Source organism: Amphibalanus amphitrite, unplaced genomic scaffold (genome assembly GCF_019059575.1).
Source record: "Amphibalanus amphitrite isolate SeventyFive unplaced genomic scaffold, NRLGWU_Aamphi_draft 000014F_arrow, whole genome shotgun sequence".
In the NCBI taxonomy this organism is placed as follows: Eukaryota; Metazoa; Arthropoda; class Thecostraca; order Balanomorpha; family Balanidae; genus Amphibalanus; species Amphibalanus amphitrite.
The window spans coordinates 204673-226932 of record NW_024881510.1 but is presented as its reverse complement, the minus strand read 5'-3'; the positions used below and the strand labels follow the sequence as shown (position 1 = coordinate 226932).

Genomic DNA, 22260 nt, shown 5'->3' with positions numbered 1-22260 from the left:
TTTGAAGCTGGATGCAGCACAGCTTGAAAACAAAACATTTTGAGTTTTTGGTAACGTTCACATATACGTGCCCTGTATTTTCACCAACACGTCGAGCGCATTGGTCATCTAGGTTTCACACGATCATGTTCTCTGAGCTGAACATTGCACCATCAGTCTGCGAAGACCGCTTCTAGCTTGCCGGATCAATCATCAACTATCAAAATGTACATGTCAACCGTAATCATGATGGATGATGTTTGCCGCTATTCCGCCTGCAGCCGAGCCCCAGTCTGCTGGTGTGATCACGATGAGAAACTAGAAAATACACCAAAAGTAACTCGATTGAGACTGTAGAAGCACAAACTTAAGTCACACGAGGACCAGCGAATACAACTCGAAAATCAGAGAAAACTACTATACTAACCAAAACATGAACTCAAAACATTTTTACATAAGGTTCAACTAAATGAATACAACACTTGAAGATGAATTATCATCGGATGGTTCAGCGGTCAAACGCTCGTACAGTGGTGAACATTGCGCACATTGAGGCCCAGAACACATTTCGAAGCACTGGGGCTCTTTGCCGAGCTCTAATTTAGCTCGGTCACATTTCACTTTTGTCATGTCGAGTCACCAGTCACTTTTGTATTAGAATGGAAAGACAAGTATCACAATCTTGATACAAATCTGTCACATGTCAGGTACAGTTTTGGGCATGTGCAAGGAACACACCAAACGCTGACCATCAAAAGAGTACACACCGACCTCCATAACATCGATGCACTGGCGTAAACGTATGGCCAACCCAGCAGCTCTCCTTAATGTAAAACTAAAATAAACCTCTATGGTGATATCGTAGGAACGTCTGGTTACTGACCCTGTGCACGTCAGCGACCCACAGACTCTTGGCTTAGACAAACTGACCAACTCAACTCGTAAGCTCACGGAATCCACTGGTCTAGCGGCAGCACTGCACCATTTCTCACAGAATAAGGTACCAACCAAGCCGCTGGTACCAGCAATGGTTTTACCTCAAGATTAAGGCACTGATCTCTTCTCTTTCTTCCTTCGCTATCCACCCTCTCTGTTCTCTACTCCTCTTCCTCCTCTTGTCTTTCTATCAGCTCTCTACTCGTCGTCGTCGTCGCCGTCCTCACAGTCGCGGTAGAGGTCGGCCGCTCGCTCCCGGTGGTCCTCGCGGTTGATGTGGCGGAACAACGCCAGCGGGGTGGGTACCGTGACGTCGCACAGTGGACAGTAGTGGGGCTCGGCCTCCTGACTGTCTCGCGCCTTGCTGAACAGCTCCAGGACGCGGCTGCGCATGTGCAGCCGCTCGGCCCGGTTCACAGAGCGGACAGGGCTGACCAGGAACGGCTGCAGACGCGGGTCCACCGGCTCGTCGCCCAGGCGAACCTGTAAGATGGGGAAGAGGATGCAGTGGTGAGTCAGAGATCGTTGACGCACCTGTAAGACGGGAAGGGAGTCGGGGATTGAGGTGTGTGGGTACGCCACGGAGCGTCAAACACTGAACAGAATCGTCACAGACAAACACGCAAGAAATGTATACTATAGTCTGTTCCATTCCAAGTTTGCAGCCGAAGCGCTGCCCGCCATTCGCACGTGGGGAGCAATGAAAAATCAAGGACTTTTGCGGAGTTCCTGCGGCGAAAATACCCGGCGATATTTACAGGGCCTTACCCCAGAATATTTTGAAGACACGTGTGCCCTGCCCAACGTTTTCCGTATTTTGTGTTAACCCTGAAACGCAAAACAAAATTGAAACGGTATATTTGAACAAAAAAGTGATCTCGCAAGGCATCATCCTGTCGAGCAGCATTAAAATCTGCCAATCCAGTCGTATTACGTGCTAGCCTCTGCTTGTCGTAAACATTTTTATTTCGTTTACGGCTATGATAGATCAGGTCGTTTGAACACTTTGCCATAAACAGCACACCACTAACAATATTTAGTGCTTATATTTTTATTTCATCCGCTTTTGTTTTCTTGCAATCCGTCCGCAGACCGACCTCGGGTTATCAGCTCTCTTGGAGATGTCATCACCATCTCAATATTTTTTTTTTCTGATTGCTCCGCTGCTCCGGTCCGGTGGCGCATAGGCGACGGCAATACCTAGGCGGACTTTGCACCTAGGCCAATTTTCAGACGCCCGTCGCCTCCACTTCTTGCGGAAAAATACGAGCACATCGTGTGCCTGTGTGCCTGTCCGACTTGTTTGCTATCTGGTGACCGCACCGCCCTGAAGTGCGTACTGATTTTAGAACATTTTGAAAAGAATAAATATTAAATACAAAATTTACATATTAACAATTAAGTACATATTAATTGATAATATAATAGCCGACAAAATTGACGACATTGTGACTGTTGAAGAGCGTCAAATCAAGTCTCAAATGCGCAGCTTTCCAATCCGTTGGCGCATTTGCATAAAAAGTTGCACTAGCGTTGTTCACGTGCTGTTATGAGTGCGGCGCTTCGGCTGCAAACTTGGAATGGAACAGACTATAGAGATGTCAATCAAATACCAACTTTTTGGTATACCGATTCCAAACCGATTCCAACTTGGTATTTGGTGTTTCAAGGCTAATGCATTTGGCATTTTGTTGGTATTGTGAATCGTCGCTAATGTAAAAGAGGCTGTGAATTCGGTAAAAAGTTGGTATTTCCCTCAGTTTCTGAAGTTGGTTTGGTTTTGGTATTTTCCTACGGTTATATTTGGTACCTATTTGGTTTGGTATCGGTATCACGATTTTCTGTAACTGACATCACTAATGTATACATCCAGACTTAATGTCATCGGTAAAAACACTGAGCTGATGCAACAACAGATAATCCAGGCAATTCCCAATTTCATCCTGCAAAAACGTTGGTTAGCTGTCTGGTTGGATACACTCTATCAGCCACTGCCTACATCTCTCCCTGCTCCCCTCACCTGCAGCCTCTCTCCGGCGGGCAGCCGGTTCCAGCGGTAGGCAGCGCGGTACGGCCGGCGACGCTCCACGCGCGACTCCCGGCGCCTCTCGAGCAGCGCTAGCAGCCGGCGGCGGCGACTGAGCTGTTTCTCGGCGGCCGAGCGATCTGACTCGCGCAGTCTCTGCGGCTCAGCGGCCTCGTCGTCCACGCAGCCGTACACGATCCAGAAGGAGGTGCGCAGCACGTTCACCTGGGGTGAGGGGGAGGAGGGTGACAGGGTGACTAGAAATAGCACAGTTACCAAACATTGCCAGTCCAGTCACTGTCGGACAGTCTGAGGTAAGAGAATCTAGGATAGGAGGAAGTACAGCATTAATTGCGTACAAAGACATCATAAATAAAGTCGTTTCTGGGAAGGCTGTATCAATTTGATGTTTGGCTGTTTGTATTTTGTAAGACCAGTGAGTAAAATAGATACATGATCGGAGGTTAACCTTGACGATATCTAAGCTCCTTGGTATCCGAGGGTAGCAAATTATTTAACGTGATTAAATTCTGCGACCACCATTTATCATCACACCACAACAGCTTTACGTTACCTAAACCCCATCCCATCACTACACCACCCAACCCCATCAAAAGCTCTTAGACCCTCCTTCTCTCCATCACTCTTCTCTCCCTCTCTTCTCCCAGATTCCCCACCCAGCGCTTTTTCCCCTCCCCCGTCCCACTCACATCCAGCAGATCTCTGGTGGTAATGGCCACATCGAACGACATTTCGATATCGTGGTCGGGGTATACGGCCTGTGCGGACTCCGGGTGCCCGCCCAGCCCGCACACAGCCCCGGCCAGCGCCGTGCGCTCCTCGTTGGTTCGCAGCTCGACCACCGGAGCGAACAGCAGCACCAGCAGCGTTGGCAGACCCGGGATGTTGGGCATCATGGCCGTGTTCTGGGCGCGCACCCGCGCTCCGTCACTCGTCGGGACCATCTGGGGGGGGGGGGGGAGAGAGTTAGTTGAAGGGACGGTGATGATATTGAGTTGAGGGGTCAGAAAGAGAGACGAACGAAGGGGTAAAAGAAAAAGAAGTATGTGTTACCAAACAGCTGATCGAGAAAGTATTTTAACATTCGATAAAGACGGACAAGTGTGACTGAATATACACTATATCTGGCTCATAAAAGTGAATTAGTAGCCGGTTAATACTAACTATTACAATCGAAAGAAAGAGGACAGAGGGAGACCACGATTCCAAAAGTCGCGGAGTACGCACATCAGACGCACCTGCGCGGCCACCATGAGCCGATCGAACGGGTTCTGCGGCTCCGTGTCGAGCAGCACCGAGTTGCACGAGTCGGTGTCGACGAACGCCGGCCGGGTCTGCAGCGCCTTGGGCAGTCCGGTGAGCGTCATTGTGAGCGGCGAGTCTGGCCCGCGCAGCACCTGCCGGTCGTAGCCGGCCTGCTGCTGTTTGAGCCAGCCGGTCAGCTCGGGGTCGGCGGCCACCGGCCGCTCCTGCCACTCCTCCAGACGGCCATCCACGCGGAACCTGAATAAAGAGACAGGGGGAGAGGTCAGTAACGCACATGCCAGACGGGAAGGGTTAGTGCGGCGGGCGGCCATCCAACCTGGACAGAGGAGCGGAAGGAATACTCATTCAGACATATACGAGGGAGCAGGGAGCCTGTACGTGTACAGACAGAGGAGAGGGGTCAGGTGCGGCGGTCAGCCTTCTACGCGGAACCTGGAAGGAGAGAGGGGGTCAAAAAACCTGCTTCGACAGAGGAAAGGGGTTTGAGCGACGGGTGGCCCTCTACGTGGACCCTGCCTGAAGCAAGACAGGATGCGTCAGTGCGGCAATCTGCCCTGTACGCAGAACCTTCCCAGACAGAGGGTGGAAGAGATCAGGAGGGCCATGAACCAAGGATGGAATGGGAGCGCAGTTCGTGGCCATAAAACGTCTCAAAGAACCCTAATTCCTCCGTCCATTCATATAACTGTGAATCAATCAAACTTTTGTAAATTCATTTGATGGTTTCAGGTAGGAAAAAAAAAACACGTGAAATTAACAAAGCAGACAGAATTATCCTGGTAAATGTTGATCCAAAACTTAATCCCGAACAAAACGCCAGCCAGTCTGTACAGCGATTTCAGCGCCGTTCCGGTACGTACGAGGACAGCCTCTGCTCGTGGTTCTGTCGCGAGTAGTGGCCCTCCACAGCGTCCTCGGCCAACCCCAGCTCCACCAGTTCCTTGTTGATGCTGCGCTCGACCACATTGTGGCCGAGCCGCACCTGACGCACCAGGTCAATGTGGATGACGCCGTGCACCACCTGGGGACAAGCAGCAGAGGGCAGAGTTATGAGGTGGTGGAGGGTTTGCACAATATGATGAGATCACATAGTAAGTAGGTACGCTGTGTACAGGGTCGGGCGGGGGAGTGAGCAGGTAGGTATTGACGATCTACCACGAATGGTGTAGGCACGGGTCCAAAACATGGAGAGTCTCAGAGTGGTAACTTGTCGCAACTCATGGGCTGCATTGTACGAAACATGCCACAAATACATTGCCAATCAGACCTCGACGTTACATTTAAGATGGCCAGGCGATTTCTCGTCCCACATATCGATGATTTTATGCGCATCGATCGGTGCTAATAGTTTCCTGAGTTCACTAGCCACTCACCGAGTAGACGATGCCCATCACCATCTGCTCCAGGGCCATGTGTTTGAAGGTCTCGACGGCTCGGGCGTCCCATCGTCCCAGCATGGCCTGGGTGGGCTTCACCTCCGATAGGGTGCACTCGACGGCCAGAGCCTCCACCTGACGGCGGCGGGTGGGGGTCACAGTTAGAGTTGACAGGGGTCACAGTGAGGGTAACAATTAGGGGTAGCGGTCAGAAGTCACGGTTAGATGTCACATTTAGAGGTTACAGTTAGAGGATACAGAGATCACAGCCATACGTCACAGTCAGAGGACGTCCCAATTATATATCACGGTGAGAGAATCACAGGCTACCAGAGCTCATGATTTTTTTTCCTCACAAATTTATTTACATAACTGACAATCACATAGCAGTACACACAGTACACAGAACCGGACACCTGTCGCACACCCGGCCAGCGGACCGGTCCCAGGTAAAACCTCAGGGCCGGTCACGGATGGGAACGGGCGGGGTGAAAATCTGGCGACATCTCAGCGTCCGAACCTCGCCCGCCCTATATGTCCTGTTATTACGCTCGTTGTCCCTGTTCGTAAGATGTGTAGCTAATGAGACAAAGTTTTTGATGCACCTCTACCTTCTTCTTTTCTGTATCGGTCATGCCCACTCGCATATTACCAAACTCTGCCCTCGTCATAAAATCACAGAATGAAAACATATCAACTATTCCTATACCATATTGTGCCACTTTTGTTCTGTAAATATAATATTTCCCTAGCAAAAAAAGTCTCTGAATAGCAGCTGCAGCATCAGCCATATGAAATGTCTCATTTTCCTCGAATCCAACAATTATTGCACGTTTGCTTAGAACAACATTGTAATGCAAACGCTCCCTGACCCTGCCCACCATTGCTCTCCAAACACATTGAACCTGTTCGCACTCAGCAAAAAGATGCAGAAGCGTCTCTCTATCTGCATTGCAGAATGTACACAATGGACTTTCTTCAGTGAATTTTGACACGAAAACGTTTGTCGTTAATATTCTGTGTACTAATCTATCCTGGAACCATCTAAGAGTAGTATTTTTAGTACAGCTCGCAAATCTGTTGTAAATGAGGTCCCATTCTAGCTGACACTGTAGATCGTTATTCCATTTTATTTGTGATTTTAAACCATCCCGTGTTTTAAAGTACTTATGCTGTAGCATTGTCTTATAGTATATCCTACATCCTCCCTTACATCCTAAGAGAGTTGCCAATGCTGGCTGCATTTTAGGTCCAATGTCATGAGGTGGCAACTCCCCCGTATATGCTGTCCTTATTACTCTAACAATGCCCGCGAATTCAAGCTGTTGGAGACGCAAGCCATAAGTGTTGTTTATTTCAGCAATATTCATAAACCTTCTTTCATCCGTCCAAATGTCACCTACATTGGTACAACCAGCTCTGTATAGACGGCCATTCCATTTAACTTTGTGATTACGCTTGAAGAAGGAGGACAAAAACAAAGGTTGCGTCTTAACATTTTCCGGTAAGACTTCAAAACACTTTTTGAAGGCATCCCATTTACTAAAAACCTCCCGCCAGAACGGATTGATACCATCTGAAACCGAACCTACAGCTTTCGAGAAGCTTGCATCACCACACGAGAAAATAATATCATTTTTACATAGCTGCATTTCTGCTAAAAACTTCCAAGCATCTTCCGAGCATACATATCTTTTCATCCAGGAAATTTTCAAAGAATCATTATATGTTTTCAAACATGGGATATCAAAGTCCCGCATCATAAAGCGTCGCTTGATCTTATCAGGACCCTTGTTCCACACGAACTCAAAAAAACTTCTCTGCAACCCATAAATGGAGCTCTCAGGAGGGCATGGTAGCATCATTAATGTATTGGTCAGCTTTGACAATGCTAGATTTTTAAGAACTATCCGTTTGCCATATACCGTTAACCTCCGTTTCATCCATCCTCTAAGAAGATTCCTGACATCAATCGATTTTGCTTCAAAATTCACCTCTCCCATATCTAACAGATTCTGCGTAAAAATTATGCCTAGATACTTGAAGTTACCGTTTATAATATCGAAGTTTGAGCTAGCTACATATGCCGGCATCGCTTCTTGTCCAATCCAAAGTAACTGTGTTTTCTGCACATTTAATGTTAAACCTGACGCTTTGCTAAACTCTGTAATTATTGTCATGCAACTATCGAAGCTTGCTTGCGTACCATCTAGTAAAAAGGTACAATCGTCTGCGAACTGCTGAATTTTCATATCAGACTCGTTGACTTTATATCCTACAACTTGAGGATTGTTTCGAATGGCTATGCTCAACACTTCAACACACAGAATGAAGAGCAATGGCGAGCAACAATCACCCTGTCTGCAACCTTGCTTTATTGGGAAAAACTCCGTTGTAGTTTTATTTTGTGCTAGGCAAGAAGAAGCATCTCTCAACATAACCCTAACCCATTTAGTAAAGTCTTCGCCAAAATTAAACATCTTGAGCACTTCGTAGAGAAACTCATGATTCAAGGAATCAAAGGCCCCTTTGAAATCAGCAAACACAATTAGGCCCTTTTTTCTTTTTTCCCTATACTTTACATCCCAAACAATGTCATAAATTGTTCTGATGCATTCTCCTATGAACCTGTTTTTTATAAAACCTTTTTGGCACATCGAAATAAGTAAGCGATTACACGCGGCACACGAACCTTCCGTAAGCGATTAGCTATCGCTGCTGACAAAATCTTTTGCGTAGTATTCAACAGCGAGATAGGCCTCCAGTTTGCTATTTTTTCTTTAGGCTTCCCTGTCTTTGGCACAAGCACAATCGTACCTTGTCTTTGTGTTACCGATAGAGAGCCTTTTACAAAACCTTCGTTCAATGACCGAACTAAAAAACTTCCCAGTTCATTCCAGAAAGTCTTAAAGAAAAGCTTTGAAAAACCATCAGGCCCTGGAGACTTATCATTATTCAGCTTTTCCAATGCTAGGCTGGCTTCCTGCACAGTCAGAGGGCCTTCTAAACTCAACTTTTCTTCGCTATTTAGCGTAGGAAATGCATCACCTAGTAAGTGTTTTATATCATCTAGCGTTTTTGTCCTCTCACTTAAATGAAACACACCTTTAAAGTGATCGTACAAACATGTCATGATTTCATCTTGGTCCCTGACAGTTTTTTCTCCTATTTCTAAGCAACCTATGTACTTCTTTGTATACTGACGTTTCTCCATGCCGCAGAAGTATCGAGTTGGCCGCTCACCTTCCTCAATCCACCTACCCCTTGCTCTTACTAGTACGCCTTTCATTATATCCCTACGTCTGAGATGGAGTTCCTCTTTACATTTTGCTAGCTCTTTCGCTACGTTTTCATCTGACGTGGCTAAGTCTTCCAGCTGCTGTATTCTAGCTATTAGTTCATTTTCCTGCCTCTCCGAAGCTCTTTTCTTTCTGCTCCCATACTGTACACATATACCCCTTAAGTGGCACATCATGGTTTCAAAGAATAGCTGATCACTGATAGTGAACTGAATATCCCCACAACTTCCTATAGTTTCACTAGAATATACCGGTATCACATATTGATCCTTCATTTTTCGTATTTCTCTCTTGATTAACCCAACAAAAGCTTCATCCTCAATATAACTGTTGTTAAATTTCCAAAACATCTTCCTTTTAGCCCTAAAAGCCTTTTTAAACTTCAACGAAACTATACTGTGATCAGTTCTATAACCACTGAGAATATCTGCCGAAGAAATGAAACCGAGTAAATCAGCAGACACAAGGAAAAAATATAATCTGGAGAATTTTACAGGATTCGTTCTTCTCCATGTAAATTGTCTGCTATTACTATGCTGTTCCCGCCATACATCCACCAGATTTTCGTTTTCAATTGCATTCAGAACAACCTCTCTCGCCCTTGTGTTACTAATGCTCCGGTAAAACTTCGTATCTTTTTCCGGATCTAATACGAAGTTCCAGTCTCCAACGAGAATAACAGGACATATTTGTGAAGCATTGAATACTCTCTCAAACAAGTCTTCAAAAAACATCGGACAATCACTATTTGGCCCATATATCACAACAAACTTGCTTCGGAAGTATCCATCACATTCTACATCCATTATCACATAATTACCGTGATCATCCACCTCCCAACTATGAACTAATACAGGTGCCCCAGTTCGAACTAAGACAGTCACTCCTCTAGCGTTAGTTGTTCCGCAACTCATATATATTTCTCCTCCCCACTCCGATCGGACCATTGACTCCATTTCAGTCGTCAGATGTGTGTCCACTAACCCATACACAGCACAGTCGAGGCGTCTGAGGTAATTGAAGACATCCCTTCTCTTTTCGGCCTGACGTATACCCCGTACATTAACACAACAGAAAGACAAGCTCATTTTCGACATGTAACAGTAGCTCTAAACTCACACCGAGCACAACCACCCCCACCCACAGTCTCCGCTCGGACATCGGAGAGCTCACGCTGCTGAGCCAAGTCCATGGTCCCAGCCCGACTTTGAATGCTGAGCCACCACTAGAAATATTCCCTGATATCTCTCGACTGCCCATCCCCCCTACGAGTTCCCCTGCCCCTTCCCTGCATAGCAGACCCTGCGGCCCTACCCCCACGCGGACAATCCGAGGGAGAACCACCAGGTCTCTCTACCCATCGTCCCTCAGCCTCCCCGCCTTGGGAGGATTCACGCCGCAACACATTCGATATAGCCGACGGAGAGCCAGGTCGGAAAACAAGAGAGGCGTCTTCACTCATAGAACGCGCCCCTCCCTCAGCGCCACCTACCTTGCGACCCTCATCGCCACCTACCTCGCGACCCTTCTCCGGCTCCCCACGGTCCCCGGCAGGTGGCAGCACCGAGCCCTCCGAACCGACCCACCTCAGACCTGTGGCCGACGGTAGATCTGACCCAGACGTCACTCGCAGTGGCGCACCCAGGCCCGCCACCTGAGAGGGGCCGACCAGGGAGTCACTCGGAGAAGGCGAAAGTCCAGCTGAAACGCTCTCCGGAGACTCAAGCGGCGCCGCCAGCTGCACCGAACGCACAGCCTCCCGCGCGCAGTCTAGTAACGGCGACGACGAGACGCGCCCACGAGCCGCAGTCCCGGAGCGATTTTGCGCGTCCTGTCGCTGGAGCTGAGCCTCCTGACGGCCGCCGCCGCTCCTCCTCAGAGAGTCGGAAGGGGAACGGTCACGTGACCGGGGGTCGCGACCGGGGGTCGTCACTCCCTCTCGACCGCCCCGCGCCGAGGGCGCAGGCGCATCACGTCGGAGAGCTCCTTCCTCTATCTCGCTCCTCGCTCTCTCTTCCCCCGGCTGGGCTCGCCTCTGCACGGGGCTCTGTGGTGCACTCGACCCAGCCAGCTGACGCAACGCCTCCGGGTCAGCGATCCGCAGTGGCGGTGAGTCACGTGACCTGCAGATCATTATGTTCCCGGCTCTTGTGAAAACCGAGTAGATCTGTCGTTCCTTTTTCATTCGAATAAGGTCCCTGAACATCTCCTGCCTCCAGGGGGTTAGCGATTCCGTGATGTAGAGGCCGGAACCTCGAAGTTTGGCCTTAGCTCTGAATAGCGCATCTCTATTAGAGCCGGGCGCAGCTGAGCTAAATTCAATCACGATCTTTCCATTTCGAAGTCTGGTGATATCTTGGATCTGTGTGCGGTCTAGATCCATATTGAGGAACTCGCGCAGCTGAACGAATCAGATCCACCGCTTCATCACGGTTGGTATGCGCCTGGAGAGCGGACCCGGAGAATATCAAAAACACCAACCTGCTATTCTGGAGCCGGCGGTCCTCATTCATCTCCAACTGCTGCACTCTGCTCCTCAGATTCTCTGTCACTTTTTGAAGCTCCTTAACATTCGCAACCACCGACTTCTGACGCTCAGACAATTCTGACAGCACGTCCATCGTGAATGTCAGGGAGTTCTCCATTGCCAACAGTCGCCTCTCACTGAACTCTTGGATTTCTTTAACACACTTTTCATTCTCTTTCACTATAAAGTCCTTTAATTCACGATAGTCCTTCTGCTCCCCCTGACCAGGGGAGCACGCCTTTCTTTTCTTACTCATGGCGTCCACAGACACCACAAAAAAACCCACTGCTGACCGCTCTCACTCGCACCGCGCGCGGAGCGCCCTCGCCCGCGTCCGCCCCGGCCGAGGTCAGCCGGTCAACTCACCAGAGCTCATGATTAGATTTCACTGTGATACGTCACTGTCAGACTATGTCCAGATCAGATACTCTATTTCGGTTACAACATGTAGCTAAATGTTCCACCGGTGAGCGTCACCGTAGCCGAGCCCATCTGCTCCACCGTCTGGTGTACTCTGAGCTCACCTCCAGAATGCCCGACTCGATCAGCTCCGGGCAGAAGTCGCGCAGCTCCGAGATGGCCACCACGCAGGTGTTGCCGTAGTCGACAAAGTACACCTGTCGCAGGTAGGGAGAGGATCAGTACCGGCTCCGCATGGGCAAGACAGGGGGTGGATGGTCAATCGCACGGTGCACAAACAACACCTACCACCCATCTAAGACCCAACATCTAAAATGCGTGTTCGAGCTAGGTACGCAATGCACGAAAGTCGCCGTGTCTTGATCGATTAACCAACACTAATGACTCGTGATCCCTCGATTCTCTAATCTCTATCATCGTCTCCATAGTCCACACCACTTCGACAGTGACAATCACTCCTAACCCTGTCAGCTAGTCCCCAAACGCGTTCCTACCCTCCCTCGATCACCCCTCTATCCCCCCTTGTTCCACACCTGACAGTCACGCTGCTGCACTGTGTCCACACGCGCTCGGAAGTAGGCTGTCACACCGTGCTCCGTGTACGGCGCCAGATAGAGTCGTCCCATCTGCGGCCGGCCCGACAGCGGTCGGCACAGACCCGCCAGCCGGCTGATCCGGCCGTCCACAGAGGAGCACGAGTCGATCGACTGGGGGTCGGCGTACTGCACGTAAAAGTGGCTCGGGTCCTCCACCTGAGAAGGAGGGCAGAGGAGCAGTCAGTTTGAGAGATACTAAACGGAGAGCGAAGGAGAGGTGCCGAAAATGCGAAGGGAGTGCCCGACGAACAAATCATAAAGTGGCGGTTAAATCGAACGACGAAGTTATGCACACTTCACGTCTAGCCGAGCATTCCGCTATGTGCAGTTATGGACTATAACGCCATCACACACTAATTAGCCTCATCGAACTCGCTGTACGCAACTCCAGAGACGTCCTACTCAAAAGTGGGTCAGTCCCATCTCACCCTTCAATCCCTAGCACCAGTAACTCCCATCGTCCCTCTGACGTACCCCCGACTGACATGATCCTCCCCCCCCCCCCCGCCTGCTGACGTGCTTTCCCCAACAGCACGCCCTCTCCCCAATAACTAACGTGTGTGACTCGGACGGGTAGCGCGGACAGGTGCACGCCGGGCAGTCGGCACTTGTCGCTACGAGTCGACCCCTCCGTGGTGGGGGCGTTCATTGTCAGCGGCCGGGGGCCGCGGGGGGCCGAGCCGCGGCGGCGTTCACACATCGCCATGTACTGCTCCATGCGCTGCTTCTCCTCCTCCGGCCTGCGGAGACAGGGGAGTTAAGGAGTGAGAGGTGAGAGAGGAATTGGGAAAAAGGGAGACGTGTGTTAGGCACGATCAACGCAGTAGGTTCGCAGATGGTTCGCGGTTGATTATCGTCAGGTTATCATCCTCTGTCTTCCTTATAAAGCTATTTGTATCAGCTCAATGAATAGATGGTTTAAAATTATAAAGCACTGTATGTGTGGTTCGTCTAAAAAATCAGACATGATATTCAAATGATCGACGAGGCAAGATGAAATAATTGCTGAGACAATGCTCACAGAGCTTAGCAAAATATTGCACATTGTAAGGCATCAAATTTCAGAGCGTCGGCATATAATTGTCGAGTGTCAGTGACTCAAAGCATCAATGGAATTATTTTTTTCCATTTACAGCATATTGGGTTAGAGCACCATCCGCCTAATACAGCGCTCGTCCCTAAGCTCCAACAACTCACGAGTAGCGCATAATGGAGACGCGACTGGTCTTGATCTGTCCCTTGCGGACGGCGAGGTAGACGGCCGGCGGGATCTCACCCTCCCACGCGTGCTCCTGGTCATCGGGCCGACGGCGCACCGGGAACTCCACGTACGCCCTGGGGCGCAGGTCGCACGTCAGGTTACAGGTAAGATCAATGAGTGCGTACGGCCTAATACGATGAGCAAAAACAATTTTCATTGCGAAATATTTCCTTTTACTACTCCATGGGAGCATAATAAAACAGATCATATTTAATGAAGAAATGTAAGCAATCTTTGAATCTTGACAGCACAACAAAAAAGTTTTTGGCTAAAACTACACCCGTTCAGTCTTCCTATCCGACAAAACCAGACTAAACCACACCGTTTACCCGACTGATCGTTCGCTCACTTTGAGTTCTCGCAGGTGATGATGGGATCTGGATCTGTCGGGTTGAACCGGAATTGGCGCACCAGCTGGCCATAGTACAGCAGGCCGCACTCGCGCGGCAGGCCCGTCAGCGCCACGGTGGTCTGGGGGTTCCGTCCTCCCAGCTCGCGGTTCGCGTCCTGCTCCCGCTCCTCACGGTACAGCCGGAGTAGGTAGTTGGGGTAGAACGCGCCCGCCACGCAAACCTGGGGGGAGGGGGGAGGACGCGTCGGTCGAGGAGGGGGTGGCGAGGAGTCAGCGAGAATTATTAATACGAGTGTACTGTAAACTTGCCGGATCTAAGTGAGTGTGAGGGATACAGGCCATAGACGACACAGGAATGACACTCCCTTGGAGATCATAGCACTCCTATCAGGCACTATCTGCTGTTGCATGTGAATAACTATGATTTGCAACTTATCTATCTAAACATGAATATCATGGGGAGAGTGAAAGGTATACGTTCGTCTATGCACGACAATTCCGTCAAAGCTAGACATTTTTATTCGTGAAAAAAGATGCCGAATCTATGTGTACAAAACGTCAGCCCTCTCAACCGGGTGCCCGGGTTCAACCTTCACTATCGCTCTCACCTGTAGCACGAGCGCCTGCTGGCGGCGCTCCTGTTCGCTCTCCAGTTGGTTGCGCGCCGGCAGCGGGCGCATGTTGCACGACTCCAGACGGCGCTCAATCTCCTGGCGCAGCGTCTCCATGTCCTGCAGACAACGCAGCTGGATAAACTGCTTCTCGGCCCACTCCCGCTCGCCGCGGCCGCCACTGCGCTGGAAGTGACCCTGCCGCTTACAGTCCTCCCAGACCTTATGCGCCGCCAGGATGGCCAGACAGTCACTCAGCGTCTTTCCCGCCCAGGAGACCTTCATCTGGTAGGCGCGCAGCTCGTCGCGGAACGGCCGCGCGAAGAAGCTCTTGGCGGTGAGGCCGGCGGCGATCACCAGGCACTCTCGCAGACAGCCGTAGGCGTGACCGAGCGCCAGCAGCCGGCCGACGTTCACATCCACCGGCAGCGTCGACATGATGTGTCCCAGCACAGTCAGCTCGCCGTCGAACGCGTTGAACCGCTCGGCGCCGCGGATGTCGATGAGGGCTCCCACCTCTTTGAGGTGGAGCACGGCCGTGTAGATCTTCTCCAGCTGGGGCGGCTCCAGAGCGAGCGCCAGCACCGCCTTCGGCTCGAACTCGGCGCAGAACTTCTTAGCCTTGAGCACGACGTGCTCCAGGGGACTGCGGAGCATCTCCGGCACGCCGTAGTCACGCAGCTGGTCGTAGAACCGTTTCGTGACCAGCCGGTACACACGACCGGAGCTCACACGACCGGCACGTCCCTGCCGTTGCAGGCAGTTGGCCTTGCTGGCCCAGGATAGCTTCAGCATCGGGAACGTGGTCTCCTGGTCCAGCTCCAGCTGTTTGGTCATGCAGAAGTCGATGACGTATTTGACGTCGGTCACGGTGATGGAGCTCTCGGCGATGTTGGTCGACAGGATGATCTTGCGCTGCTCGGCCTGCAGCGGCTGGAACACGGCCGCCTGCTCGTCGCCAGTAATGTCCGAGTGGAGCGGCATGATCTGCCAGCGCTCCTGGTGTCGCTCCTCCTCCAGTTCGGCAGCCAGCTCGCGGATCTCGTGCATCCCCGGCAGGAAGACCAGTACCGAGCCGCGCTGCGCGCCGAAACGCGGGTTGCGCGGACTCGGGCCGAAGTCACTCACGTCAAACGAGTTCATCACCTTGATGAGACGAAGGACTAGTTGATAGAGCTGTGGATTGACGGCCGGCAGCGCCGAGGAGTTGCTGTCCCATTCGGAGCGTCCCTCAGAGCGCGGCACAGCGTCACCGCCGCCGTCACGAAGCAGCGGCATCAGCTCCTCCAGGTAGTGAACCGTTACATCATACATCTCTTCCTTACCGACGCAGATGATGGGCGCCGGGTCCAGCCGGTTGAGCACCGGCACCGCGAAGTACTGCGCGAACATGTGCGTGTTGAAGGTGGCTGACATGAGAATCACCTTGACGTGGCGCGAGGTAGTGCGCAGCAATCGCCGCACCAGCAGCAGCGCAAAGTCTGTGTCCGTGTCTCGCTCGTGCACCTCGTCCAGCACGACGTGCGTGTAGCGGTTGATGTTGCCTTCGTGCACGATCTTCTGCAGGAGTACACCGGTGGTACAGTAGGTGATTCGAGTGTCCGGTCCCGTCTTCCTGTCTAGACCGATTTCGTAGCCGACCAGTGTGCCGAGCGGCCAGTTGCGCTCCTTCGCCACCCGTTTCGCCACGCTGACAGCGGCGATTCGGCGCGGCTGTGTGACAATGATATTGGCGTACTTTTTGAGCCGGCAGCTCTCGTCCAACAGGTACTGCGGCACCTGTGTGGTCTTGCCGCAGCCGGTGCGGCCCTCCAGCACCACCACCTGGTAGGCGTTCACCTTGTTGACGATCTCCTCCCGGCGCGCCTGGATGGGCAGCCGCGCCGCCGCCGGGTCCACTCGACTGAAGTCGTAGTTGCCGTACACCTGAGTGTCCCGCTGCTCGGCGGCCGGCGCCAGCTGTGACAGCGTCTCGGCGTACGTGTCCACCTCCAGCTGGCTCATGCCGGCCGTCAGCCCCGTCACCGTCGAACCGACGTCGTCACCGGCGGTGGCGGCGTCTGCCGCGTCGGCGGCGCCACGCTCCAGCAGCGCGCGCTCCTCCTGCTGACGGTAGTACTCGGCGTAGGCCTGGCCGTGCGGCAGCCGGTACGTGGGCACCTCCGGATCGGGCTGCCGCTCGACGAAGCCCATCTCGTCGGTGGCGCTCGGCACGGGCGTGGGCACGTTCTCCGTAGGCATCACGCCCGTCCTGAAGATGGAGAGGTAGTCGTCGGCCGTCAGACCGGCCCCCTTCCGCATCATGGTGATGACTTGTGGCACTTGTAGCCAGATGTGAAATGCTCTAATGTGCGTCTATTCTGTTCTAGCAAAATACATCAACATCTGAAAAATGTAGATGATTTTGAATCAGAAAGTGAATGTCCTCATATACACATGTAGTAAAGATGGAAAACTTGAACTGCAGCTTGAAGCCCCAAAAATGAATTAATAGTACTGAAAAAAAACATGCTAAGATGTGAGAACAGCTGGAAAAAATTAGTTTAGTTGCTAAAAAGGGAGAGAATTCTGAAAAGCACCACTTTCTTAGACAAACTTCATGCAAGTTTCAGGAAGTTTTTTTTTTCAAATGGGTACCAACTTGAAATTTGGATGAGCATTTAAAACCTGCATCAAATGTTATGTTTCATTCTTACAGACAGCATGATTAGTACCTAATAATGCTAGTGATACTTTAGGGTCATCACCTAGAAATAAATACCCCTCACCCTCACATTGCATTTCGCAAAGCATGGCAACAGAGTCAACAAGCTGCACTAGACAGGTTGACAGATGCACAAAAACCCATGCCAACCAGGCTGAAAATCTGCAACCACCCAGCAGCCAGCACCCACATCAAACAAGACATAAAATTCTTGCTACTAAGTCTATTAACTTATAAGAAAGATGAGAAATTGCAATTAAAGGCCAATTTTTCACTGGTCAACTTAAATCAGCCTTCTGTACAATTTCATTTTCTGCACACTGCACAGTGTACATTGTATATCATTTTCTAGGAAAACACTGTCTGCAGAGGGTGCATGAGCTGGTTTTAGCTGTCAACACATCATAGTAAATCCACACTGCTCCACCCACCAATTGAGTGCCCCCTGCTGACACAGACAAGATCTTATCAAGATTGCAGTCTTGCCTCACCCTCAAAATACTACATTTGGTTGTGACCTACAGCTAAGGTGGAGACTTGTAGGAAATAATGGGTGCTCAAACACAACAAATCTCTCACTCCAGTGTGCTGGCTTGACTTGGAGTCACAACAGATCATCTGAGATGACAGGGGCTAAGGTCACTTACTTTGGAGTGGCAGATTTTCTGTGCAAGGACATTCACAGTTCCTTGCAATTCCCCACCTATGCTTTGGCCAATGGTAAGGGAAAGGTAAAGGTTAGTGCAAGAAGGGACAAGTCAGGTTAAGGTCTAGTGCATTAGCCACCAGGTCCTAGGCATTGAGTCTCATCTTAATTTGCTAACAATGTTCATGTTCAAGCTTTATTGAGTTATTGCTTATAAACTGGAATGGGTATTAGTAGAGCAGACCTCACACGAAGGTTTTCCAACTGAGGAGAGGTGCCGTAGGTTTGTGGGTTGTAGATGTTGTAGCCTGTAGGTGTAGGTTAGGTTAGGTCAGGTTAGGTTAAGTTTGTTTAGGTTTTGCTAAAAAAGCACCTTCTGGCATAGCGTCTCTCCTTGGTTGGAGAACCTTTGTGTGACGTCTGCCCTACTGATATCCTTGAATGCTCATTTAGCTCATCAAATAGGCTATAAGCCCTGCTTCTTGAGGATCTATGTAGGCTGTGCTGAATAGTGATTGACTTGACAATTTGACTTAATCTCAACTAAGAACTTAGCCTATTCTATATTGCATATGACTTTACTGACAACTGAGCTAAGGAGACCAAGACTGACATAACATTTTAATTTCAGCCATTTATTTGAAGTGGCAATAAAGGATTGTATGTCAAAGTTGAAGTCAGAGTGGAGTTGTTTCAGATAATTGATGAGCCTCATTTTAATTAGTGACCTTACCCTCATAGTTTAAAAAAAGTTACATCCAAACACTTGTTTATTAATAATTTTAAGCACAAAATGCTCTATATTATGATCCTCGCACAAGCACTGAGAAACTTACAGATAAGCCCCATTACCTTACCGAAAAATTGAAATGATTTATCATGGAAAGAACCGGAATAGAATAGTTTTCGTCTGTTAACCACCTCCCCCCTGGATTTCTTAAAAATATATTGACGAATCTTGACCACGCACCCGTCCAAGGCAAGACTCCAATGGAAAAAACAACATTCCTGTTGTTGTTTTGGGCAAGTTTTGGGTTAGGGCGCGTAGCAACCAAAATTCCAAAATTCTTATAGGTAGGAAAAACGAAAAACCGAAGAAAACCAAACCCGCATAAGAAATTTACGGTTGTTGTTGTTGAAGAGTTAGGGCGCGCAGCAGCTTGGCTCAAGCGTCCAACAAGAAATTTACGGAAAACGCCTCTGATTTTGCGCCTCCGCTGCGCGGCGCGCGGTGCACGCCGTTGAGAATCATGATCCTGTTCGAAAGCTTATAAATTGGTCCATATTCATAGGCGCGGGAGCCGGGGGGGCAGTGGGGGCAGCTTGCCCCCCCAACTCTGGGGCCGTGGGGGCGGTGCCCCCACAGCTTTGAGACGGAATACCACACTTTTTTTGCAAATGTTTTCTTTTTTTGTTGAAAAAGCCGAGGGGTGAAAAATAAGTGGCCTAAAACCGGTGAGAAAACTAGATTTGGGGGTACCCTAGGTTGATCTCTATTATGGTGTGCCCCCCCAGTTGGAAAGTAGTTCCCGCGCCCCTGTCCATATTTGCACCCAGGGCACTAAAGTTTGCACCCTCCTTCCCATAGTGCCCGTCTTTTTTTTTTTTTTTAGTGGCCCTAACTTACGTTACCGGCCTCGCGAGGAGGGCGGCGACCTAACTACGCCGCGCAAAACAAACCGGCCGTCCTAACTAAGACCGGTGGCCACTTTTACAGCAAGACAACATGGGAAAACCCATATCCATGTACTATGCCATGAATATGGGGAAAAACCCATGAATTTACGTTAAGACGCATAAATGACAGTGAAACTTACCGGTAAATTGATGTTTGTGAAAGGAGGGAAGGAGGAAGTTTGTGAATGGTAAGGTTACGACGAGAGTTGGATGACAGGAATGGTTTGAAGAGTGGGGGATAGGTTGCTGGGAGGGATGGGGTTTTCTGCCAGCAATTGATTGCTCAATATTTTCTTCAAAAGCAGCTTTTGAGAATTTATCGAACATTATTCAGTTGCTAAAATCGGTGCTAACATTTTTCCTTGACTTCTTTTTTTCCTCTTAAGTTTAATTAAAGGAAAAGATTAAAGAGGAATAACCATAACAAAGGCCTTAGTCTTGTTTTTCGTTTTGATTTTTAGTTTTTTTGTTTTTCAATGATAAATAATCAACTAATTACTTCTCAACACCGTCAACACCTAACAAAAACGTCATATGTTTAAATGACATCATAGGCCCACATTACTTCTTTGATAACCACATATCCACTGATACCGGCAACCTTGGAAGCCAAGAGAGCCAAAGCCCAAAGAGTGAAAGGAAGAGAGAGAAAGAGGATATTATTTCTCGCTGTACTGTAGGTATAAAAGTATCATACAATAGGAACTTAAAATTCAAAGAGAAGAGGTGCAACGGCAAAGAAAAGTAAAATTTGAATTATAAGCGGTAGTCTTGTGGTGGCGGCAATAAGTGGCGCGCAATCGGCGATTCTCCTTTTCGTAGGATTTTGTGGTAGTTATCGTGATATTTTTTAGTTACGTGATTGTTTTGATAATTTTCTATGTTCATGATTTTTTTCTGGATGTATGACTCAGTTATTATCCAAATGGTGTGGTGTGCTAAAAGGAATTTCAACGGGCTGTTCACGGGCACTGCACACTGCTGCGTGCGGTGGGTGCAGCAGGCGTAGGGGTAAGGGATGGGTAGGCGGCTCTGACGTCTTTGCTGCATGTGGTGGACTGTTTCCTGTGGCCGACAGCGGTCGCTGTGTGCAGTGACGGAAGGCTGATTTAGGGACGCAGTGGGCGGAGCTTGGAGGCTGTGTACGCCTGTACGGTTCGACCGCACACGGCCCGTGAACAGCCCTCAGGCACTCTGATATCATAACACTGAGACCTGTGAGGCTCCTCTGACCCTTAGACTAGGCTCATACATCATTATTGGTACATCCCCCCCCCCCCCAGTTTGCTGGTAATGGATGAATGTCCTCCCTTCAGGCTTCAAACACACTTACTTTTTGCTTCCATACTGGGCATACGATTTGTAAAATAATAGGCCTAATCAAAATAGTGGGGAGTCCCACAATGACTGGCTATGAGTTCTGATCAAATGATAGCATAGCCCTCTTGATTCTCTGTTGTGTTGAAAAAGAATAATACCCACCAATGAGTGAACAAGACTCAAGGGCTGTACCTGTCCTACTTACCTGTGGTGAATTGATTAATTTTTATTATGACAAAGCTAAAAAAAATAGTTTTTTATGTTGAGGTTTACATGATGTCACTGCTTCCGAGTTTTTGACCAAAAATGGCAAATATTTAAAAAGTCATAAAATCACAAAATAGGGCAGGTACCTACAAACACATGCCATAAAACCATCTGGCTGTCAAAATCCTGTTAAATCAAATGACTTTATTTTCCTTCTATATTTGCCCTCATTTTGAACTGAATAATGGCAATTTCTTTTGATTATTTACAGTCATGATGCATGCATTTGTTTTGTTGGTTTGCCCTTTCATCAAAAATGTACAGGCATGATGAAATGGATGTCACCATTGAGTTCCATGCCTCAACTCAAGTACCCATGAAACATATGTCATAGGCTGTGAATAGGACCAACCTTGATTTTCAGGGATATGTTCTTACCTGACTGACCTCACCTTGACCCTGACCTACGCATAATTGACCCATGCATGAATCTGACAGTTTTGTAACACTGAGGTGAAAGATTCTGCGCAATCCTCATTCCTCACAGAGGTCATGACAAGAGGCGTCCAGTACAAGGTCCATGGTACTGAAAGCCCGATCTCAGGGCCCTGTTTCACCGGTGATAGCAGCACGCTGCTATCAAATTGCGCGAGCCGACGTAATGTGATGACGTCACACTAATGACGTTTCGTGTAACCCGTGAGCTTTTTCATAGCTGCGTTTGGAACAGAGTTGCTGTCTCTTTGAGTGCGTTTGATACATTTGTTTGATCGCACGGCCGTGAAACTTTTAGCAGCGCTTAGCAGCAATATTTGATGACATCACACAGATATTGACGACATCATGGTTTGTTGATGTTTCCATGGAAACCCAATTTGACACGTGTAATAGCAGCGTGCTGCTATCACCGGTGAAACAGGGCCCAGGTGTTTGAATTTGACCGGATCTTGACCCGATCCGTGGCCTCAATTCAACTTTAAAGGTCTCATCAGAATCGTCTGGTTGCGTTCTGTCGTTTGCCACCTCGTGCATTTTC

General features: G+C 49.4%; 2 protein-coding genes across 11 annotated transcripts in view; one reads left to right on the top strand and one right to left on the bottom strand.

The window, feature by feature from the left end:
- Positions 1–37: 37 nt before the first annotated feature.
- LOC122383938 (ATP-dependent RNA helicase TDRD9-like) lies at positions 38–20027 on the bottom strand. 3 transcript variants are annotated; one of them, XM_043370828.1, is made up of 13 exons: positions 19838–20027; positions 14668–17055; positions 14057–14280; positions 13644–13781; positions 13003–13186; positions 12384–12602; positions 11955–12047; positions 5602–5739; positions 5089–5249; positions 4201–4465; positions 3652–3906; positions 2936–3166; positions 38–1398 (listed from the first exon to the last, which is right to left on the bottom strand). In XM_043370828.1, the coding sequence occupies exons 2-13, from the start codon at positions 16972–16974 to the stop codon at positions 1114–1116; spliced, it is 4500 nt and encodes a 1499-aa protein (XP_043226763.1). In that variant the 5' UTR covers positions 16975–17055; positions 19838–20027; the 3' UTR covers positions 38–1113. The 3 variants fall into 3 exon arrangements, with proteins under 3 accessions (XP_043226763.1, XP_043226771.1, XP_043226778.1); XM_043370836.1 differs by lacking the exon at positions 19838–20027 and adding an exon at positions 19128–19220; XM_043370843.1 differs by lacking the exon at positions 19838–20027 and adding an exon at positions 18991–19039.
- The window catches only part of LOC122383954 (dynein light chain roadblock-type 2-like), a 38018-nt gene continuing 34799 nt past the window's right edge, over positions 19042–22260 (top strand). Inside the window, exon 1 of one of the 8 annotated variants that reach the window (XM_043370909.1) lies at positions 19042–19060. The gene's annotated coding sequence lies outside the window, so the exon portion shown is untranslated. Of the gene's footprint in view, positions 19061–19696; positions 19886–20289; positions 20442–20464; positions 20529–22260 lie in introns of those variants that run through there. The other 7 variants (XM_043370899.1, XM_043370879.1, XM_043370872.1 and 4 more) reach the window with 7 other exon arrangements.

What these genes read in the sequence shown, in the direction of transcription:
- LOC122383938 (XM_043370828.1), bottom strand. Translation starts at nt 16,974, where the DNA reads ATGATGCGGAAGGGGGCCGGTCTGACGGCCGACGACTACCTCTCCATC. An exon ending in AGCAGGCGCTCGTGCTACAG is followed by an intron (nt 14,281 to 14,667) that starts GTGAGAGCGATA and finishes CCCTCCCCCCAG; the next exon opens with GTTTGCGTGGCGGGCGCGTT. An exon ending in ATCACCTGCGAGAACTCAAA is followed by an intron (nt 13,782 to 14,056) that starts GTGAGCGAACGA and finishes CCTGCGCCCCAG; the next exon opens with GGCGTACGTGGAGTTCCCGG.